Source organism: Beta vulgaris, chromosome 8 (assembly GCF_026745355.1).
Source record: "Beta vulgaris subsp. vulgaris cultivar EL10 chromosome 8, EL10.2, whole genome shotgun sequence".
Lineage (NCBI taxonomy): Eukaryota > Viridiplantae > Streptophyta > Magnoliopsida > Caryophyllales > Amaranthaceae > Beta > Beta vulgaris.
In genome coordinates this window covers 59,362,186-59,384,899 of record NC_079209.1, presented here as the reverse complement: position 1 = coordinate 59,384,899, position 22,714 = coordinate 59,362,186, and the positions used below count along the sequence as shown (strand labels likewise).

Sequence of the window (22,714 nt, the reverse complement as noted above, 5' to 3'; positions counted from 1 at the left end):
GGGGAGGAGAGAGAGAAAGAAATACAAGTATATAAATACGGTATAAAAGTATCGTATTCAGGGCGTTACTGCATTACTGGGAAATTCTAGGGCGTTGTTTAGCAAATCCCATTTTCTATCCCTACATTTGCACATGAATATCAACTCATAAAACAATTATAAATTAACAAAATAACATAATTACCCCTATTAAAAGTCATGACAAATTATAATCCAATTGTTGGTGAGAGACATACCGGGAATTTGGTAGAAATTAATTAGGGCATGTCCATTTATCATTTTATTTGTTTTTTATAAATATGTAAACCAACTCACATTACATATATAGTTTCGAATTCTTTGCCGCTGTATTTCAAAATAAATATAATTAGTATAGCTTTTAGTTACATATACCACTGAAATATATATTATCTTGCTTTTGAAATATTAAAACAACATAAGCACCTAACCAAGTTGGCAACGTGTGTATATATATATATATATATATATATATATATATATATATATATATATATATATATATATATATATATAAAAGAAAACACAAAGGCTTGGAGACAATATTATCCTAAATGACTTAAACTCTAAATTTTACCTCAGGTATTCGTATAAATCATCAACTCTTCGATATATATGTATGAACACTTTAACACTTTATTATTAGACAAAATTATAAAAAGTTCTCACAAAATAACCGAGTAGGATACTTAAACGTACATATATCAAACATGAGTAGTCCGTAGTCGAATATATTCGTACTACCACAGTACTACCCATTATCAAAATGTCCCATGAGAAAGCAATAAGTAAATGATGTGTTGACAACTTGACATATCAACATCAGTTAGAGCATTACAAAATACTACTTGAATAATTGAAGCACATCCCTCCCCCACATAACAGCCTAGCCATATCTTTAATGGTCTGCTACATCCGATGCCTCATAGGTGAAAACCGTGCAGCTCATATGAAGGACTATATTTCATGCCTCTATATGAACAAGGGCTTATCATATTTTCATGCATGTCATGGAAAAATAAGATTATGCTTTTTCAGGTAAGGAGAATTCCGTTGCAAGGAGGAGGACAAACTGAAGATCCTTCTTACAAAAAAGGCTTATAATCGAACCCTTATCACAAAAGTGGAAGAAAGGCCTTATAACTACTAGATCAACCTTAATCCTTTGACGTCCTCCAATTTAAACTAATTTAAACAATATGATTGAAGGCAAATAGAAGTATGAATCTAACCTCTTTTTTTTTCATTTCTGACCTAAAATGGTTGTCACTGAATGAGAGGCATCTCATGTAACCTGTGTGAAATACTGAAATGACAGATTTTAGCGTTTACATGTGGAGTAAATAATTAAAATGGTTCATTGCACTACATCCACTTCTTTTTCATTTTGGAGTAACCAACAGTTATTATTATGTGTCGTGGAATTGTAGTAAGATTTAATTGAAAAGTAACTTTTTAGTGTTTATATTACTACCAAGATTATACTACCTCTGTTTTTGTTTAGTTGCAACGATTAGACATTTTCTACTCACACTTTATGTCTAATCGTTGCAACTAAAAAAACAAAGGTAGTAGAAACTATGCACTTCCTCCAACTTTTTCAGTTCCAAAAATCTTATTTTTCTATTACATCTACATACTCGGTAAGTTAAAAACTAGAAATAGACAATTATAAAACTATTAGCAATGTTAAGATGAACTTCCACTAATTTTTAGTGTCCATTTTTAGTGGGTAGATAATTTAGTGGTTAGACAATTTTTTCCCGTAAATATATACTATCTTCATTACATATTAGTTCTAAGATGATTGGCATATTTACCAACGCACAAAATATGACGATTAATATCTCTAGTTATCTACAAGTAAAAATTATAGAAAATTAATGTGTTGATAATATACATAGAGATGAATCTTAGTATATCTTATAGACTACTAATTGCTTTTATATGAGTCGATAGTTATGGTCAAAGTGAAACATGTGAATGTCGCAAAGTCAAATTGTTGCGATTAATATGAGATGGAGGAAATAGTGATTTGAGAGGCCCATGTAATTGGAGAGAGATAAAGTCATGCAAAAGATCGATGTTATGAGGAGAGTTAAAGAGAGAACCATATACCAAAAATAAATGTTACAGCATTAACATCTAAAATAGAAAAGTGTTGCAACTCAAAAAACAAAGTACATCTTTGGTATTGCACAAGACAAGAACTTATGAACCAAAATTGGTTTTATCCTATGGTGGAATTTGAACTTCTAACCTCTAAAATCTTTTGATGAAAGTGACTCCTATACATTTCTCATCCAATTTTAAGAATAGGGCCTTTGACAAGATTAACCTTTATCTTACCATCCTAACATAATGTTGTTTTGAGTAAACCTGTTTATTGGGCGATCAGGTCAGGATCGATGCAGGTCAAAAGCGAGTAAGTCATGAAAGGGTCACCTCATAAAGGGTCAAAGCGAGTTGTGCCAAAGTGGATCGCCAGTAGATAAACGACCAAGAAAACTAATCAACGGAGAGAGACAAAAGTGAGTAAAACTGCATATGAACTCATACATTTAATTATTTTTTACAATACTTATTTTTCAAAATTATTGAGATATTTTATTGACCCCGTAATAACCCTTTTCACTAATAGTTCTGTCCATTAAAACCCTGTTTAAAAAAAGTCATTTACATTTGACCCTAACCCTTCAGTCATTGGACTATCCTATTCAATAACCAGGTCTAGCTGTGAAGATGAAGTGGGCCATGTTTACGAGTACGATACACACTTAGCATATGAATGTAGTTCACATTTCAAATCACAAGAAAAAATATTTATGTCATCATCAATGTCAATAATAAGACAAATAAAAATAGAAATATGAAAAGCAATGATCCCACTGACAGCGGGATCTGTATTCTGTAGTACTGATTATAGGATTTGGAATGGACTAGCAATAAGTGCAGTAAAATGATAACAAAAAAAGTGTTTTTTTCAAGTATAAAACACTTCAGTAAAATGAATACATCACATCTTTATTTACCCAGCAAAAATCATTTTCGACCTATAAAAATAAGTTTCAATCAATTAATTTATAAATTTAATTTATATTCATTAAAAATTCAGGTGAAGTGATACTAATAAGTAGAGTTCTGAGTACATATATATCATATTTAACACTCTCCAACCAGAATATTTCAGAGGCTCTTTTGCCAACAGCATTTTTACCTGTTAGGGATAAGGTGGGTTCATACTTCATACATCTAACCTTCCTATACAGAGGCCTCATCATTCAGTAAGATCTACATGGTACAGTTTGTGCAACTATTATGAGATTGTAAGCAGTCAATCAGAAAAACTTGAGGAATAAGAACAAACAATGATATCCTCTCTTGGGGTTTACTCCTAAGACCTAGCAGCATATGGAGCTTTAGGTCAATTACAACTCTATGTTATCAAGACTCAAGTACACGTACCGGACAAGGATATTTGTCCGAGTATCCGACTCAACTATGTTATAACATTTATATTATTTTGCTCCAAATAGTGTCGAAATGACCATCCTGGAGTGTCTATAATCTGATATGGTTACTTGAGAGTTGGGATATAAACAGTCTTGTTTCAACTTGAAAGAAGTTTCTCAGGATACGCACGGCGTAGTGAACATTTCTAGTGAAAGATTTAGGAGTTGAAAGAGATTCTTCAAACGATGAAACTGTTGTGTTAGATGTGACACAAAGAGGAGCTGACTGAGTTTAACAAAATTCAGGCAGCCAATGAATATTATGCAGAAGTCAGACAGATAGTGGAAGACCCCTGTGCTTATCCCTCTGCAGAATGAAGAGTCTTACAACTTGTTTAAGTGACTTTCAAAGAGGAAGTGGAGCTCAACTTCTGTTTTTCACACTATCAAGTCACTTCAGCCGAAATGAGAGCTACAACTTCAGGGCAAAGAAAGAAACAACGACTCATTGATTGATTTACATAGTGCAGTGTTATTGTACTGTACTAATAAATAAAAGCATGTATTTGCCTTTCGTTTTTAAAAAAAGGTGAAACAATAAAAAGAAGAAAATGCTCAAGTAAGATGTTTTGAGTCGATTCTGTTCATAGTTGTTTCTATGGAGTTTTCCTACCTCACATTTAGAAGGCACAAAACAAAAATAATTATACTGGATCTGAAGTCCTAGGTATTTCCATTTTTGAAATATTTCAAACCGGAAATTGACATTTTCGTGTTGATGAAGCCCAAAAATGGCTAAAAAACTAGCTGAATCAAGTACATCAAGTATGATCATAATTCAACTCGCAAAGTGTTTTCACAAATCTAGATCCTAACCAATGTTACTCAAACACGAGTCTTCAACTTGGGTATCTTATAAAAAAATCATGGTTTTGGCTCGTCATGAGAGTCGAAGTGTACATACTCATATGTCATATCAAAGTGTTGAGGATTTGACAAGGTACCTGGTGCAAAGTGTGCAATCGTCCAGACCATACTTCCCCCACACAAGCACCCAAATAAAAGTAAAAAGAGAGAAAATAATAATAGTGGTTCTAATGGTCACTATCGTGAATTCCACATCCAAATTCCAAACTACACAACATGTGTATTGCTACCTAGACAAATTACAAGATTATTTAGTCTAGACAAGATTCAAGTAGAAGGCATACTACAGTTGGTGTGGAAACGACTCTTATGATTTAACAATAGCCAAGAATAAGTCTTCTTCTCCTTATATAGATAACCACAAACTTATTAGTATTCTCAGCTTCTCCCTTACAGTTTCCACAAAGCCTAGCACAAATCCTCTTAAACCCTTGCACTTTCTTGAGTTTAAAATTTGTCAACTCTTGGCACAAAATGAAGTCATCTTTGTTTCTACATTTGAGTAATTATATCCTCCATAAGCATAACAAGATTAACCACATAAACACAAGTCGTTACCAAATTATCATAAGGGATTACCCTAAAACTCTTCAACTTCTAAACTGTTGTACAAATGAAGACAAAAAAAATAAAATTTTACTCTAAGCAGATCAATCATATTGTTTGAATCTTCTAAACAGATATGCTAAAACAAATTTTTTATAATAAACAGCAATTACTTAACTAATACTGCAAATCACAAACAGATTCAGAATGAGAGTTGTGACAACTTAAATGCTTCTCAGTAATGGCATCCAACAACAGGAAACTTTAAATCAAGTCCTCCTTTTCTTTTGAGAAGGGGGGAGGGCGAGTTGTGGGGGGGCAAAGCATGTCATGTAATAGTGCAATCAGTCATTTCCTAGGAAGAGTGCATAATAATTCATTCAAGTTGTGGACCCTTCTGAAAAAGGTTTCTAAGGAAAAGAAAACATACCATGTTCCAATGAAAACCTTCATCAGTAGTCCACCAGCGTTCTTCAATGGATCCAGCATGCATCAGTAACCGCCGAGAGCCGTTGCTGCAAATTAACAGTGTTCAAGAAAAAACATGTGTACTTCATTAAAAGACACTGGTGTTTTTCATCATAGATTGGACGATGCCTTTTAAATGATTAAATGTTGATAATACATTTGCTCGTAGAGTTGCGCAAAATTCTCCAATAGACAACACCGCAACACACTCAATTCTTGGTCAATAAAAGGATTTCACATTCTACAAGCTGTTTGGGCACTCTTATATCAAAATTTTGAGATAGCAGGTTGGTGTGGTATACAGTATACTGGATAACTGATGACTAGCTATGAAAAATGTAGTTCTATAGAACAGTATGAACGATGTCGAAAGAAATCAATACATTGCCTCCATCCAGGAAACTGGGAATCTGAGAGATGGACGTTGATTCATTCCAATCCAACTTTCAGTAGTTCTTGCCAAGACGATAATTTTTCTCTGGGTTTTTGTATTAAACTCCCCTGCCTCTTCTCTTCAGAATCTATCTTTTCCCAGGCACTGAATGGCAGGACTGTGACTTTCCGATCATCTAATAGCTCGAGAAGCCCCTCCCTACCTGGCTTTGGCAAGCTTGAAGATGACGCTAATGGTCCCTGGGTAAGGTCCTCCATAATGCTGGCAACCTGCCATATTTAGAATACAATCAGAAATGTAATTTAACCAACATAACTTCACGCGATAATATCAAGCAAAAGAAGCATCATGAGAATTCCATCCTCCCTCTGTCCAAAAATTATGATCACAAATACTCTCTCTGGTTTTTATTAGCTTACCCATTTCGTTGGGGAACATTGCAGAGGCACTAATTTGAGCCTTAATATCTCTAATTATCAATAAGCAACAAATTACAAAAAGTTGATATTTGGATAATACACATTGAGACGAATCTAATAACATCTGACTTAACTATATTATTCCTGAAGTACAAATCACAAGAGATAGTCAAAAAGTCATATATGTGAATAGTGTCAAAAGTCAAAATGGGTAAAATAAAAACCGGAGTACTTTTTGGGATGCCCAAAAAAATTGTCGCCTTTCCTTTAATAGAAATGATTTGTTATTGGGCCTCCAAGAACAATGCCCTTACCTAAAATAAAGTGATGAGGGTGTGCATAAAAGGACCACCTAATACAAGGTCTTTCATATAGAGATTGGGACGATGAGACAAATATTTCTGGACAGGAGTACTCAAGAATCTATAGAATGTAAGCTTTTGGCCATTAAACAAAAGCTTTATCAATATGACACTCACAGTTTCCTCCGCACAGTACAGATTTGTTGCAATGATTCCTGTTGGTCCCCTCTTCAACCATCCACAAACATACAGACCCTCCTCAAGCAGCACATGATCATCTGAAGTAGTTTTCAAAACTCGCCCTCTTAAGTTTGGAACAACGCCTGGAATCAAGAATCAGCAATAAGATGTATGTTCAAGCCATTAATCTTCGAAACTCCAGAAGCTGGCAAGATTTTTCTCAAAGAAGAGGCCATCCTAGTGGACAAAATCATTGATAAATTTAACAGAGTAATTATCTACAAAATAAACCTTACACCAGAAAATACAAGAAACTCATAGAGCAATACACGATTGAACAGGAACCAATATTTTTGGTTTTATATTAGAACCCCACATTCTACAGAAAACCAACCAATTGCGTACATCAACAAGTTAAAATCTTTTAAACGAATGCAACCCCCCATGCCTAAGCAATGTCATCCACTTTTAAACTTGAAATATATACATGTAAAATCGCTCTTCTTGACTCAAATCAGCTATTAGCGCTGTCTTAACTCACCTCTGTGCAAATCGAAGGGCAATCCATCCACTGGCACAGATTTGTAGCCAATACTCTTCAGCACCAACCTGCAAAATAATACAATGCATGTTATGAGAATCCAGCTGAAACAAATGGCAAACCAAATTACTGAAATAAAAACTTCTGATCTTCCCTAGTTTCATGATAACGGGAAAGAATTCCTGGACAAGTGCACGGTCCAGAATTTAAAGTTCATACATGCCAACTCTACTTTCACATCGTATGGCTTACGAGAAAATCTAAATCAAAATATCATAGGAAAACAAATTTACATTTTATGCAAATCAGCAAAGTGTAAGGACCACAAGTAGCTAAAATAGACTTTAAAAAAAGAAAAAGAAAAAAAGACAAGATAAGCAAAGGGAATATATATATATTTGAACTAAGAAGATTCTCAGAATGAGGAATTTTTTTGCATTATTTTAAAACTAAATGTGCATATTTTTGTACTATGCAACTTATATCTATGTACATTTTTTTTAACCGAATGTGCATCTTATTTTTCAAGTGCACATTTAGTACAAAAAGTATGCACATTCAGTTCAAAAAATATGCACATAGATTTAGGATCAAATTAGAAGATTCTTAAAGTGAGGACTTTTTTTGCATTTTTTTTGAACTAAATGTGCATATTATTTGTACTAAATATGCAACTTATTTTTATGTGCATTTTTTTAACCGGATGTGCATCTTATTTTTCAAGAGCATATACTTATAAATCAAAAACTGCAATATGCAGTTTATGCACATTTAGTACAAAAATTATGCACATACAGTTCAAAAAATATGCAGATAAATCCTTCTCACCCTTCTGATTTTAAGATTCTTCTCATTGGATCTCGACTCTATATATATACAGTGCATGGAGAATACAAGAATTTCCACCATTCATGCCTGACTGATCTATCAAATGATAAAAAGAAGACAGTAATATAGACTACTAATCAAAGCAAATTGCATTATCTAATAGTACTAATTACATGTTTCCAAGGAGAAGAAGGTAAGCAAACACATGCAAAAATTCTGATTTTCAAAGCATATCTATCTTGCCATTGTCTTTTAGGGATAGCAGAAAATCTTGTCAAGCAAGGAAAAGTAGCCAAAAGTTCCGCTTAAGCACTTGACATCCAGGACAACAAGAAGTACAAGCCTTATCCTTAAAATGCTGAGAGATGGTTTAGAAAGATTGTAAAAGCACTTGCGAAACAACTAACACAAAACATGCATGCAACACTAACACAAACTAAGTAGATCACACTAATAATAATAACTATAGCTTTCACCTAATAACTAGAATACAGACTATAACTTACACAGGTACATACCTACTTTCAATGTCCTCAAACTCTCCGGTCCCAGCTGCAACCTGCCTGCCTGAGTCCACTGCGTAATAACTGAAGCACGTCAGGCCACATTTTAGGTCTTAGTATTCAATAATTTAGCAACAAGAATAAGAAAAAAAATTGCTTTTTGATCAATTAATAGCAGATGTTCTCAAATCTCAAGAGGCTGACAACTATAATGAGCACAAATGTACATGAAGTTCCCATTGAGAAACTGCAATTATACATGACGGATGGCATATTACTAAGTACCTGATTTTGCAAAATCCAATGAAAGAGACAAGATGAGCAGGAACACGTAAGTTAGCTTTATCGATTTGGTAACACGTAACAGAAGGTGAGTACGAAGAGAACCCACCTTTAAGAGTAGTCTTCTCAAAGTGAACAGCAGCAACATGGCCATCTCTTTTCTCTGATTCCAGAAATCTATCTGGCTTCCGGAAGAAAACAAAGTGAAGCTCCCGTTGACCAGCACCAGGACTCACAAACTTTGAAGTGGCTGCCTTACATAGTAATTCATACACCCTTTTCTGAATTCGACTGGTCCTCATTTCTTCCTTTCCCAAAGTTATACATGAGAGACAAGACTATTAGATATAGGCTCATCGCTATGATATCAGATAAAGATATATGGCTACACCGGAGGAGCATTCTCGTATTAGCACGAAAAAATGGGATATGAAGTCATGAACATCCATAGAGCTGTACCTCATCCAATGTGCTTTTCTGAAAATCAGCTTCTTGAATGTTGATGTACAAATCTTTAACCCCTGCAGTCAACATTTACATATATCAACCAGCTTGTTCCAAAACTAACATGACAGGGATTAAAAACAAAAATGATAAAATCAGCATAGACTTTTGTCATGACAAACTTCTAACAAAATGAGATGCCATATTGCTCATGAAAGTATCACAAGAAAACATATGGACCTTTCTCATTACGTTCTTGCGAGAGAGAGAGAGAGAGAGAGAGGGGTTGTTGGCATTAGAATCACAATCAGATGAAGGACACTTATAGAATCCTTGTCATCACAAATAAATCGTAAGATCCAGAAAACTCACAGAAAAAATATAATTTCACAACTCTCTATAGAACAACATTATGACAAAATTGTCACAATATTATGCATGTTTCCATGCTTCAGCACCAAGTGGATGACCTAAAACATCCATTTCTTAATTAGGTACCATTTAGAATCTTTCTATCTACTCTTCAACTCAGAATGTTTGTCGGAATTGACTTTTCATGCTTAGTAAGGAAATTGGAAAAGAAGCAACCAGAATAATTTTTCGTCGAATAGAAATAGATATGGGAAATCTAAGGACTTCCTTATATTATAAATTTGTGTGCATGGCCTTAAATAAATACTTCTCCCCTTTCTTTTTGGTTGACCTGAATACCTTTTTTAGAATGTTTCATTTTAGTTGACCTGTTTCCTTATTTGGTAGCTTTCTCACTCACATGAACTTTTATACACTTGCTTTTCAAGAGTATGGACGATATATGCTTTACGCTCTTGCTTTTTATTTATATCCTCTCCTTAATTAGTGTGCCAAAAAGGAAAATGGGTCAACTAAGAAGTAAGGATAGAGAAGGACTGTTCACATACAGATAAAGATAACGACCAATCACTACATAGGATAGCAAGATTTGAATAGTACCAAGTATTTCACGCAATTCTTTTGCAGTACAAGCTGCCTGTACTGGACCACGCCTTCCAACCAAATACACTTTCCTGCAATTGTATTTGAATCAGTGAAAGTGTGCAAAAAAAAAACTTGCTGTCAACTGGCAATATATAAATGTAAAAAACCTTATTGAGCTCCTTTCCAAAGCAGATAACGCTTGATTAGCAATATCAGTTATTGCCAGTTCAGCTGTGGGTCTCAGAAGGATTCTGGCAACATCAAGAGCTACATTACCCTGTAAAGAAGTTAGTTTCATATGATAACATAGCCACATAACTAATCACGATGTCATAGTCTAACTCCAAACACAAGGCATCATTTAGGTTCAAGGCAACAAGAATGACTACGTTGAAGGCAACATGGATAAAAGATATAGCTCATGTTCCAGCAGTGGATAACTTTCTGGTTCTCTAAATTACTTATCTAACGATATATAGAGAAGACGACGTCCCGGCAGCTATTATCACATAAAGTGGAAACAAAAGAGAGAAGGAGCAAACTAACGTCGATAAATTCAATATCATTCCTGGTGGAAATTCACAATGGTGATTGCAGTGAGGCAATCAGCCTAAAAGATAAGAAAAAGCCTAATTACTCAATAATATCTGTCTAACAAATTTACAAAACTAATTCTGCAATAAGTCTTGTTGACTCTTTCATTCAAGAATGAACCATTTTGTTTTCCAGGTATGTGACACTTCCAAGACAAGCTCTGAGCCAAGACATCTTCCTACTTCATAACATGCTCACTTTAATAGCCCAAGTCAAAGCAAAGACAGATTGCCAGGAGCTGTGAATACAATCATGATATGCTGTTCTTCCTCATTTTTCTAACTGGTAACTAAAACTATTCATTAACATGTGGAATTCTTGTTCCAGCTTAGAGAAGCCTTACAATTTGATTGTAACAGTGAGTCCATCCTAAAACGTGATTCCATCTCTAAAGAAAAGTCACCAAGTGCAACAGGCTGAGGTAGAATTGGTGTGTAAGTGGGTTAGCATGAAAGATTTCTAAAATTATGCTAAACATCAGGGAGTTGTTATTGGCAGCTCATAGATATCAAATAGGTTGGTACCAACATCTCTTCCAATTGGTGTCATTAAACATACAGAATGGTGCTAAAATGGTACCATTTGGAAGAGGTTTATGTACCAATTGCAAGAGCGATTGGTTCAATTATAGCTGGGCAAGACACCAACTATATATCGTACAGGTAAAAACCAACTTGGTTTTGTATATAGATACTAAGTGTTTCTCATGCATTATGTTACTTATGAGTATAGGTTTAAAATTTTCTTAAAGTTATAAAGACACTTAGAGAATCTTGTTTGCCTTTCTAATTCTCTTTGGCGTTCTCTTGTTTACTAGCTCTCGATGCACACGAAGAGTTTGATCTTAACCCCTTTCAGGTAATTTTTAAAGTTCACTTTTTATACCAAAAAAGGGGGATGGGAAAGAAACCATGAAAAAAAGCAATTGCATGATTATAGACCCTCAACGACATCCATTTCTTGCAAGGAACAAAAAACAAAACATAAAGTAGTCAACCACACTGTAGCTAGAATTCGCATGAAAACTTCACGATGATATTTTTGTATATGATAGGAGACATAAATCTCCCTAAAGCATAAATTTTGTCGAATTACGCCTTTGAGGATATACCTGGCCAAGAATTACAGCTGTATCTGTACTCTCCAAGTCGGGAGCCAAGTTCCTGCAATCTGGATGTCCATTGTACCACCAAACAAACTCCCTAGCAGAATATATCCCATCCAAATCCTGATACATAAACAACACAAGAAGAAGTATTCAAGAGGAAGTATAAAGTACTATAGACTGAAGCTGGGACAAGAGAAGGAAAAAGCGCCAGGCACTCAAAAGCTCATGAGGAAGGTTCAAAAACAGCAAATAACAAGCTACCAAACCTACCTCTCCAGGAACACCAAGAGCCCGATCGCTTTCAGCACCGTACGCAAGCACTACCTATCCAACCATACCCAAAATATAACTCTTTAAATAAAATCATTCAAAAATAATGCAGATGAATCGAACTAAAACAAAATATTAGGCAACACAATGTAGCACAAAGCTCACCACATGATATAGGTTTCGAAGCTCCTTTAGTGACACAGATGACCCAAGATTCACATTCCCAAGGAACATGCACCGATCATTTTTCGCAACCCGAGTAAACTGATTCATCACAATCTGTTGCAATTTATCTGGTGAATAAGCAATTGAAAGCAATCGGTTTACCAATTGTACTTCCTCATATTACAATATCACTTCTAATCAAAAGCTTTAAAACAATTATACAACATTCCTCAAACATTACTAGTATGCCAATCGCCACATCTCAATTAACAATAAAAACCCTTATTAAGATGCAAAAACCCTATAATATAGTCGGATTTCATTTAATATAGTCAGTTTTCATTTGACATAGTTAGTTTTTGTATGATATAATTACCTTTTATATCGTCTATTTTTGTATGATGTTGTCAATGTTCTGAATATAGTCAGTCTTCGTATAATATAGTCGTTTTTTTCCAATGTAGTCCTTTCTTTTCGCGATAAAGTCAGTATGGGTGCACAATAAATTATTATGAACGCAGTCCACCCAAGACATAATAGCTTAATTGCAAATTAAATATCCAGAAAAAAAAAAAACCTTAGTTTCAGGATGATCAGGAGCAACACCAGTACGAACTAGTCCAAATGGAGTTGGCAATCGATCCAAAATATCAACTTGAGCTTTTTCATGAGCTTTTAACATCTAAAATCACCCAAAAACAACAAAACAAAAACAAGTTTAATGTTATTTGCATATTGATGAATAAAACGTCCAATTAAAATGCAGAATAAAGAAAAAAATTAGGAATGAAATTGAAGAAATACCTTGTCAGCAGTGTAAAATCCAGCAGGTCCACTTCCAACAATACAAATTCGTAATGGATTTGAGGAGAGAGAAGAAAAAGCTCGTGAAATCAATTTTGCTGACCCAAAAATCACCATTTTTAGTATCAGAATTTGAGAATTTCAGTTATCAAATTTCAAGTGGAAATTAATAATAACGTAGTCGCAAAACTGTTAATAATCATCTCACTCACTCTCTCAATCACTCTCTCTGTTCAATTTCAAATTAATTCACCATTGATGATCAACGAACCCTAATTTTTGCCCCAAAAGTATGATTTTCGGATTTTTATTGTATTTTTAATGAACAAAATTCCTATGTGAACACCTCTACTCATTCGGCAAGCTTTTAGCGGTTAGAGTAGATGTTAGATATGCTAATAGCGGTTGTGGACTTGTGGTTAATGGGTAACGGTTAATTGTTAGCTGTTTAAGTAGCGGTATAAGATAGTAATGTCCGGTAAAATAAGTTGGCAAAGTAGCGACTATAAATATTAAATAATTAACTAAAACTCAAACAAAACTTTAATATATAATTTAAGCATCACTTAATGCTACCCCAAAATTACTAATTGTAGTTTTTCACAAATACTACTTATACCACTAACTTACTGTTGTAAATAAACAGAAGAGGAAGAGAGAATCGTGTTGTATCTTATTCCATATAGTCCAGGGTATATATATACAATACAATAGTTAGGGTTTTACTTGGAGAACAAAACCCTAGAATATCCCGGATATATTAACGGGGTATAATGGGCATCCATATTATATTTCATAACACTCCCCCTTGGATGTCCATTATACAAAATAAAATTCTCTCTTAAAATAAAATATTTCTAATGCGCGTAAGATGCTGCCTCATTAAAAACCTTACCAGGAAAACCCAGTGGGAAAAACCATGGTTAAGGGAAAAAGAGTGCAGCGCGCATCTACTCCCCCTCATGATTACATAACTTGAGATCTTTGAGACGACGTAATCCAATACGGTAAACTAATTTCTTGAAAGTAGCGGTGGGAAGTGCCTTGGTGAATAGGTCTGCCAAATTTTCACTTGAACGAATCTGTAGAACCTGTACATCACCATTCTTCTGAGTTCATGGGTGAAGAAAAATTTTGGTAAAATGTGTTTTGTTCTATCACCCTTGATGTATCCTTCCTTGAGTGTGCAATGCATGCTGCATTATCCTCATACATAACTGTTGGAGCTTCTTTCCCTATAGATATGCCACAATCTTCTCGTATATGTTGAATTACGGACCTTAACCATACACATTCACGACTAGCTTCGTGGATAGCTAAAATCTCTGCATGGTTGGAAGAAGTGGCTGCAATGGTTTGCTTCATGGAACGCCAAGAAATGGCAGTACCACCACTTGTGAACACATATCCTGTTTGTGATCGAGCATTATGGGGATCAGACAAATACCCTGCATCTGCAAAACCAATTAAGTCTTCTTTGGGTTGGTTAGAAAAGAATAAACCCATATCTTTCGTTCCTTGGAGGTAACGAAGTACATGTTTTATTCCATTCCAATGCCTTCGAGTTGGACATGAGCTAAACCTTGCTAGCAAGTTCACAGAAATGATATGTCAGGTCTCGTATGGCTAGCAAGATACATCAATGCCCCTATTGCACTTAAGTATGGTACTTCAGGACCAAGGATTTCTTCATTGATTTCTCGAGGACGGAATGGGTCTTTATCAACATCAAGTGATCTTACAACCATTGGGCTACTCAACGGATGTGCTTGATCCAAATAAAACCTTTTTAACACCTTTTCCGTATATGTTGTTTGATGTACAAGGATTCCATTCTTTAGATGCTCAATTTGTAGCCCCAAGCAAAATTTTGTCTTTCCAAGATCTTTCATCTCAAATTCTTTCTTCAAATATTCCACAGTGTGTGAAATCTCTTTAGGGGTCCCAATAATATTTAAATCATCAACATACACTGCAATTATTACAAATCCTACCCCAAATCTTTTATAAAAATGCATGGACTGATAGGGTCATTCTTATAGCCTTCACTTAATAAGTACTCACTGAGGCGATTATACCACATACGCCCTGATTGCTTCAATCCATATAGAGATCTATTTAATTTTATGCAGTAATGTTCTCGAGAATTAGAATTTAGCTGCTTCTGGCAGTTTAAATCCTTCTGGGACTTTCATATAAATGTCATTATCCAGTGGCCCATATAAGTAGGCTGTGACTACATCCATTAAACGTAAATCAAGTCCTTCTCTTATTGCCAGACTGATAAGAAATCTGAAAGTAGTTGCATCCACCACAGGGGAGTATGTTTCTTCATAATCAATCCCAGGTCTTTGTGAGAATCCTTGTGCAACTAAACGTGCTTTGTATCTCACAATTTCACCATCTTCATTCTTCTTTCGCACAAAACCCATTTATGTCCCACTGGTTTTACACCTTTAGGTGTACGGACTACTGGTCCAAATACTTCTCTCTTTGCAAGAGATTTTAATTCTGCCTCAATTGCTTCCTTCCATTTTGGCCAATCATCTCTTTGTGCACACTCTTCAATAGACTTTGGTTCATGATCCTCATTTTCTTCCATAACATCAACTGCTACATTGCATGCAAAAATTTCATCGACGTCGATTTGATTTCGGTTCCATTTTATTCCAGACATGACATAATCAGTTGAAATCTCTTCATTGTCAGGTACCTGAATTTCTTCCTTTGCCATGTCTAAAGTCTCTCCTGGAGATCCTTCAAAATTCTTTGTTTCCTCGGTCTGGCCATTATCAATTCCTGCTCCTTTTCTTTTCCGAGGATTCTTATCTTTGGAACCAATAGGTCTACCACGCTTCAGGCGTGCTGTAGACTCACTAGCAGTTTGTGTTTTCCTTCGGGACATCAATTTTAATTGGAGCATTCACAGCTGGTATATGCGACTTATGTTACTCTATTTGGGTCAGTAAATGCGTCTGGCAATCGATTTGCTAAGCTTTGTAAATGAATTATCTTTTGGACTTCTAATTCACATTGTTTATTACGAGGATCAAGATGAGATAATGATAATTCATTCCAACTGATTTCCTTCTCCAGCTGTTTATTCTCTCCCCTTAATGTTGGAAAAACTGACTCATTAAAATGACAGTCTGCAAAACGAGCCTTAAATAGATTCCCGTGGATGGCTCTAGATATTTAATTATTGATGGAGATTCATATCCAACATATATTCCTAACCTCCTTTGAGGACCCATCTTAGAACGATGTGGTGGAGCAATTGGAACATATACAGCACATCCAAAAACTTTTAGATGGGAAATATTTGGTTCCTGACCAAAAACCAATTGTGATGGGGAGAACTTTTGATTACTCGTTGGCCTCATGCGAATTAATGCTGCTGCATGTAATATAGCATGTCCCCAAGCAGAGATTGGGAGTTTGGACTTCATAAGTAGTGGTCTAGCAATTAACTGGAGACGCTTTATTAATGATTCAGCTAGACCATTTTGTGTGTGAACATGTGCTACAGGATGTTCAACACTTATCCCAATAGACATGCAATAATCATCAAAGGCTTGAGAAGTGAATTCACCAGCATTATCAAGGCGGATTGCCTTCATAGGGAAATCTGGAAAATGTGCTCGTAATCTAATCAATTGAGCAAGTAGTCTCGCAAACGCCAGGTTGCGAGTTGATAACAAGGATACATGTGACCATCTACTCGATGCGTCAATTAAAACCATAAAATATCTAAATGTTCCACATGGTGGGTGAATTGGCCCACAAATATCTCCCTGTATACGTTCCAAAAAATTGATAGATTCAAAATCTATTTTGGTTGGTGAAGGTCGTATTATCAACTTGCCTTGTGAGCAAGCAGCACATGTGAAAATCATTGGAAGAATCTTCTGGTTCTTCAATGAATGTCCACATGAATTTTCAATTATTTTTCGCATCATTATTGAACCAGGGTGGCCCAACCGGTCATGCCAAATAGTGAAATTATCTGCAAACTTCCTGTTTACTATGGCATATGTTTCAATTGTATTGATTTTAGTATAGTACAGACCAGTGGAAAATGCAGGTAATTTCTCCAAAATATTCTTAGTGCCTTGGGTAATATCGTGATATGAAGGTATTCAACATTTCCTTCACTTATTGTCTCAATATGATATCCATTATGGCGAATATCTTTAAAGCTCAATAAATTTCTTTGAGATTTGGGAGAATATAGTGCATCAATGATTTCAAATTTTGTTCCCATAGGCAATAATATATTTGCTCTTCCGGAGCCTTCAATTATCTTTGTGCTACCTGATATAGTACTCACACTAGTTTCTTTCATTGTCAAATAAGAGAAATATCTCTTGCTTTTTAGTATGGTATGAGTAGTTGCACTGTCTGCTAGGCATAAATCTTCACCATTCATTGCTAACTGAACTTGAGGGGCATTCATATTCTTCAAATAAATGAAATAACAATAATATATAAGAATAACTAAATAACCAAAATTTAAAAATATCATATAAATTCATAGTACTGACAAATAAAATCTAAAATAAAATAACATAATCCAAACAAAAATCCATAGAAATAACTTAATAAACCAAAACGAAGTTTTATTCTTTAAAAGACCATAATCTAATCTAAGGATTAATTATTCCCTTCAGGGGTGGTGAAGAAATCAGCAACTTCCAGGTGAGTTGTATTGCCACAATCAAAATCACCTTCGCCATCTCGTACACAAGATTTGTTTCTACTTTCTTTCCCTTTTGCTTCAATGATTGTTGATAGAGGTCAACCAAGTGTTTTGGTGTACGACACGTACGAGACCAATGACCTTTTCCTCCACATCTGTAACATACATTGGTCACGTTCTCATTTTTATCTTTCTCTTGTTTGTTATCATCTTTATTGTCCCCCTTCTGGTGGGAATATGAATTCTGGAAATAACCACCTCGGCCTCGACCTCGACCATATCCGTATCCACGTCCACGTCCACGACCTCGACCATGTCCATATCCACGACCACGACCACGACCACTATTGTTGGCATGATATTTTTCTTTCCCATTATGGGATGTCGCATTCGCTTCAGGGAATGGAGCAGAACCAGTTGGACGTGATTCATGATTTTTCATCAGTAGCTCATTATTTTGCTCAGCCACAAGGAGACAAGATATAAGTTCAGAATATTTCTTAAATTCCTTTTCACGGTATTGTGTCTGCAGGACAACATTATTCGCATGAAAGGTAGTGTATGTTTTCTCTAGCATTTCTGCATCAGTGATTTTCTCTCCACATAATTTCAACTGTGAAGTAATTCTGAACATAGCCGAGTTATATTCACTTACAGACTTAAAGTCTTGTAGTCTTAAATGTAACCAGTCATAACGAGCTTTGGGTAGTATTACAGTTTTCTGGTGGTCATACCTTTCCTTTAGATTACTCCAAAGGACTTGTGGATCTTTCACAGTCAAGTACTCAATCTTAAGACCTTCATGGAGGTGGTGGCGAAGAAATATCATAGCCTTAGCTTTGTTTTGACTTGTGGCTTTATTGCCTGCTTTGATTGTGTCACCAAGGTCTTTTGCATCTAGGTGAATTTCAGCGTCTAACACCCAAGACAAATAGTTCTTTCCAGTAATATCAAGGGCCGCAAATTCAAGCTTTGTAAGGTTCGACATAGTGTACTATATACAAGTGAATATTGCGAAATTAGGACTTCATATAAAATTGTAATTCAATATTGTAGTTTAAGGGGTTCATATAGTAGGTAATGTAGGAATATAATTTGAATAAACTAATGTTACTATAATATTGCTATACAAGGGGCCAAGACTCAAGAATACTGATTCGAAATTCAATACATAGCATTCATCCTCAAAGTTCATCATCATCATTCATCACGTAGCATTAACTAAAATAAATCAATATTAACAAATGTTGGTGCAGCTTCATCATCATATTCATCACGTAGCATTCGAAATTCAATACATAAAGAGAAAAAAAAAAATCCATACTGCAGTCACCAAAATTCATCGAGTACCAGTTTGACGACAAACTCAAAACAATATTTTCAAATAGCTTTGTTAGTAATCAAAACAGAACTCAACCACATGGATTCGACGACGCAAACGAATAAAACAAACTGAGAAATTCATACTTCCAAAAACAAAAAAATCACGTAATATAGATAAGATGATTCGAACCTTAGAGAGAATGGAGGAGACGAGATAAGCGGCGAAAGTTCGGACCTCGGGAGGCGTCAACTCGAAAGCGGTGACCCAGGGATTGTTGCAGAGGCCAAATTGACGGCGTGGAAGAGAGTGTTTCGGAAGTGTGAGCGGTTGGTGCTGATAACGTGTTGTAAATAAACAGAAGAGGAAGAGAGAATCGTGTTGTATCTTATTCCATATAGTCCAGGGTATATATATACAATACAATAGTTAGGGTTTTACTTGGAGAACAAAACCCTAGAATATCCCGGATATATTAACGGGGGTATAATGGGCATCCATATTATATTTCATAACATGTTGTAAATAAACAGAAGAGGAAGAGAGAATCGTGTTGTATCTTATTCCATATAGTCCAGGGTATATATATACAATACAATAGTTAGGGTTTTACTTGGAGAACAAAACCCTAGAATATCCCGGATATATTAACGGGGGTATAATGGGCATCCATATTATATTTCATAACACTCCCCCTTGGATGTCCATTATACAAAATAAGATTTCTCTCTTAAAATAAAATATTTTCTAATGCGCGTAAGATGCTGCCTCATTAAAAACCTTACCAGGAAAACCCAGTGGGAAAAACCATGGTTAAGGGAAAAAGAGTGCAGCGCGCATCTACTCCCCTCATGATTACATAACTTGAGATCTTTGAGACGACGTAATCCAATACGGTAAACTAATTTCTTGAAAGTAGCGGTGGGAAGTGCCTTGGTGAATAGGTCTGCCAAATTTTCACTTGAACGAATCTGTAGAACCTGTACATCACCATTCTTCTGTAGTTCATGGGTGAAGAAAAATTTTGGTAAAATGTGTTTTGTTCTATCACCCTTGATGTATCCTTCCTTGAGTTGTGCAATGCATGCTGCATTATCCTCATACATAACTGTTGGAGCTTCTTTCCCTATAGATATGCCACAATCTTCTCGTATATGTTGAATTACGGACCTTAACCATACACATTCACGACTAGCTTCGTGGATAGCTAAAATCTCTGCATGGTTGGAAGAAGTGGCTGCAATGGTTTGCTTCATGGAGCGCCAAGAAATGGCAGTACCACCACTTGTGAACACATATCCTGTTTGTGATCGAGCATTATGGGGATCAGACAAATACCCTGCATCTGCAAAACCAATTAAGTCTTCTTTGGGTTGGTTAGAAAAGAATAAACCCATATCTTTCGTTCCTTGGAGGTAACGAAGTACATGTTTTATTCCATTCCAATGCCTTCGAGTTGGACATGAGCTAAACCTTGCTAGCAAGTTCACAGAAAATGATATGTCAGGTCTCGTATGGCTAGCAAGATACATCAATGCCCCTATTGCACTTAAGTATGGTACTTCAGGACCAAGGATTTCTTCATTGATTTCTCGAGGACGGAATGGGTCTTTATCAACATCAAGTGATCTTACAACCATTGGGCTACTCAACGGATGTGCTTGATCCAAATAAAACCTTTTTAACACCTTTTCCGTATATGTTGTTTGATGTACAAGGATTCCATTCTTTAGATGCTCAATTTGTAGCCCCAAGCAAAATTTTGTCTTTCCAAGATCTTTCATCTCAAATTCTTTCTTCAAATATTCCACAGTGTGTGAAATCTCTTTAGGGGTCCCAATAATATTTAAATCATCAACATACACTGCAATTATTACAAATCCTACCCCAAATCTCTTTATAAAAATGCATGGACTGATAGGGTCATTCTTATAGCCTTCACTTAATAAGTACTCACTGAGGCGATTATACCACATACGCCCTGATTGCTTCAATCCATATAGAGATCTATTTAATTTTATGCAGTAATGTTCTCGAGAATTAGAATTAGCTGCTTCTGGCAGTTTAAATCCTTCTGGGACTTTCATATAAATGTCATTATCCAGTGGCCCATATAAGTAGGCTGTGACTACATCCATTAAACGTAAATCAAGTCCTTCTCTTATTGCCAGACTGATAAGAAATCTGAAAGTAGTTGCATCCACCACAGGGGAGTATGTTTCTTCATAATCAATCCCAGGTCTTTGTGAGAATCCTTGTGCAACTAAACGTGCTTTGTATCTCACAATTTCACCATCTTCATTCTTCTTTCGCACAAAAACCCATTTATGTCCCACTGGTTTTACACCTTTAGGTGTACGGACTACTGGTCCAAATACTTCTCTCTTTGCAAGAGATTTTAATTCTGCCTCAATTGCTTCCTTCCATTTTGGCCAATCATCTCTTTGTGCACACTCTTCAATAGACTTTGGTTCATGATCCTCATTTTCTTCCATAACATCAACTGCTACATTGCATGCAAAAATTTCATCGACGTCGATTTGATTTCGGTTCCATTTTATTCCAGACATGACATAATCAGTTGAAATCTCTTCATTGTCAGGTACCTGAATTTCTTCCTTTGCCATGTCTAAAGTCTCTCCTGGAGATCCTTCAAAATTCTTTGTTTCCTCGGTCTGGCCATTATCAATTCCTGCTCCTTTTCTTTTCCGAGGATTCTTATCTTTGGAACCAATAGGTCTACCACGCTTCAGGCGTGCTGTAGACTCACTAGCAGTTTGGTGTTTTCCTTCGGGGACATCAATTTTAATTGGAGCATTCACAGCTGGTATATGCGACTTAGTTACTCTATTTGGGTCAGTAAATGCGTCTGGCAATCGATTTGCTAAGCTTTGTAAATGAATTATCTTTTGGACTTCTAATTCACATTGTTTATTACGAGGATCAAGATGAGATAATGATAATTCATTCCAACTGATTTCCTTCTCCAGCTGTTTATTCTCTCCCCTTAATGTTGGAAAAACTGACTCATTAAAATGACAGTCTGCAAAACGAGCCTTAAATAGATTTCCCGTGGATGGCTCTAGATATTTAATTATTGATGGAGATTCATATCCAACATATATTCCTAACCTCCTTTGAGGACCCATCTTAGAACGATGTGGTGGAGCAATTGGAACATATACAGCACATCCAAAAACTTTTAGATGGGAAATATTTGGTTCCTGACCAAAAACCAATTGTGATGGGGAGAACTTTTGATTACTCGTTGGCCTCATGCGAATTAATGCTGCTGCATGTAATATAGCATGTCCCCAAGCAGAGATTGGGAGTTTGGACTTCATAAGTAGTGGTCTAGCAATATAACTGGAGACGCTTTATTAATGATTCAGCTAGACCATTTTGTGTGTGAACATGTGCTACAGGATGTTCAACACTTATCCCAATAGACATGCAATAATCATCAAAGGCTTGAGAAGTGAATTCACCAGC

The 22,714-nt window shown here is 35.6% G+C and overlaps 1 protein-coding gene across 4 annotated transcripts; it reads right to left on the bottom strand.

Moving 5' to 3' along the window:
* Positions 1 to 5,495: 5,495 nt before the first annotated feature.
* LOC104902247 (NADPH:adrenodoxin oxidoreductase, mitochondrial) lies at positions 5,496 to 13,596 on the bottom strand. 4 transcript variants are annotated; one of them, XM_057391125.1, is made up of 13 exons: positions 13,203 to 13,591; positions 12,976 to 13,080; positions 12,399 to 12,512; positions 12,234 to 12,287; positions 11,967 to 12,083; positions 10,429 to 10,538; positions 10,277 to 10,350; positions 9,320 to 9,381; positions 8,970 to 9,168; positions 8,582 to 8,651; positions 7,248 to 7,315; positions 6,704 to 6,849; positions 5,496 to 6,074 (listed from the first exon to the last, which is right to left on the bottom strand). In XM_057391125.1, the coding sequence occupies exons 1-13, from the start codon at positions 13,317 to 13,319 to the stop codon at positions 5,841 to 5,843; spliced, it is 1,470 nt and encodes a 489-aa protein (XP_057247108.1). In that variant the 5' UTR covers positions 13,320 to 13,591; the 3' UTR covers positions 5,496 to 5,840. The 4 variants fall into 4 exon arrangements, with proteins under 4 accessions (XP_057247108.1, XP_010688254.2, XP_057247109.1 ...); XM_010689952.4 differs by having other exon boundaries at positions 8,594 to 8,651; positions 13,203 to 13,590; XM_057391126.1 differs by lacking the exon at positions 13,203 to 13,591 and having other exon boundaries at positions 12,399 to 12,526.
* Between the last annotated feature and the right edge of the window lie 9,118 nt (positions 13,597 to 22,714).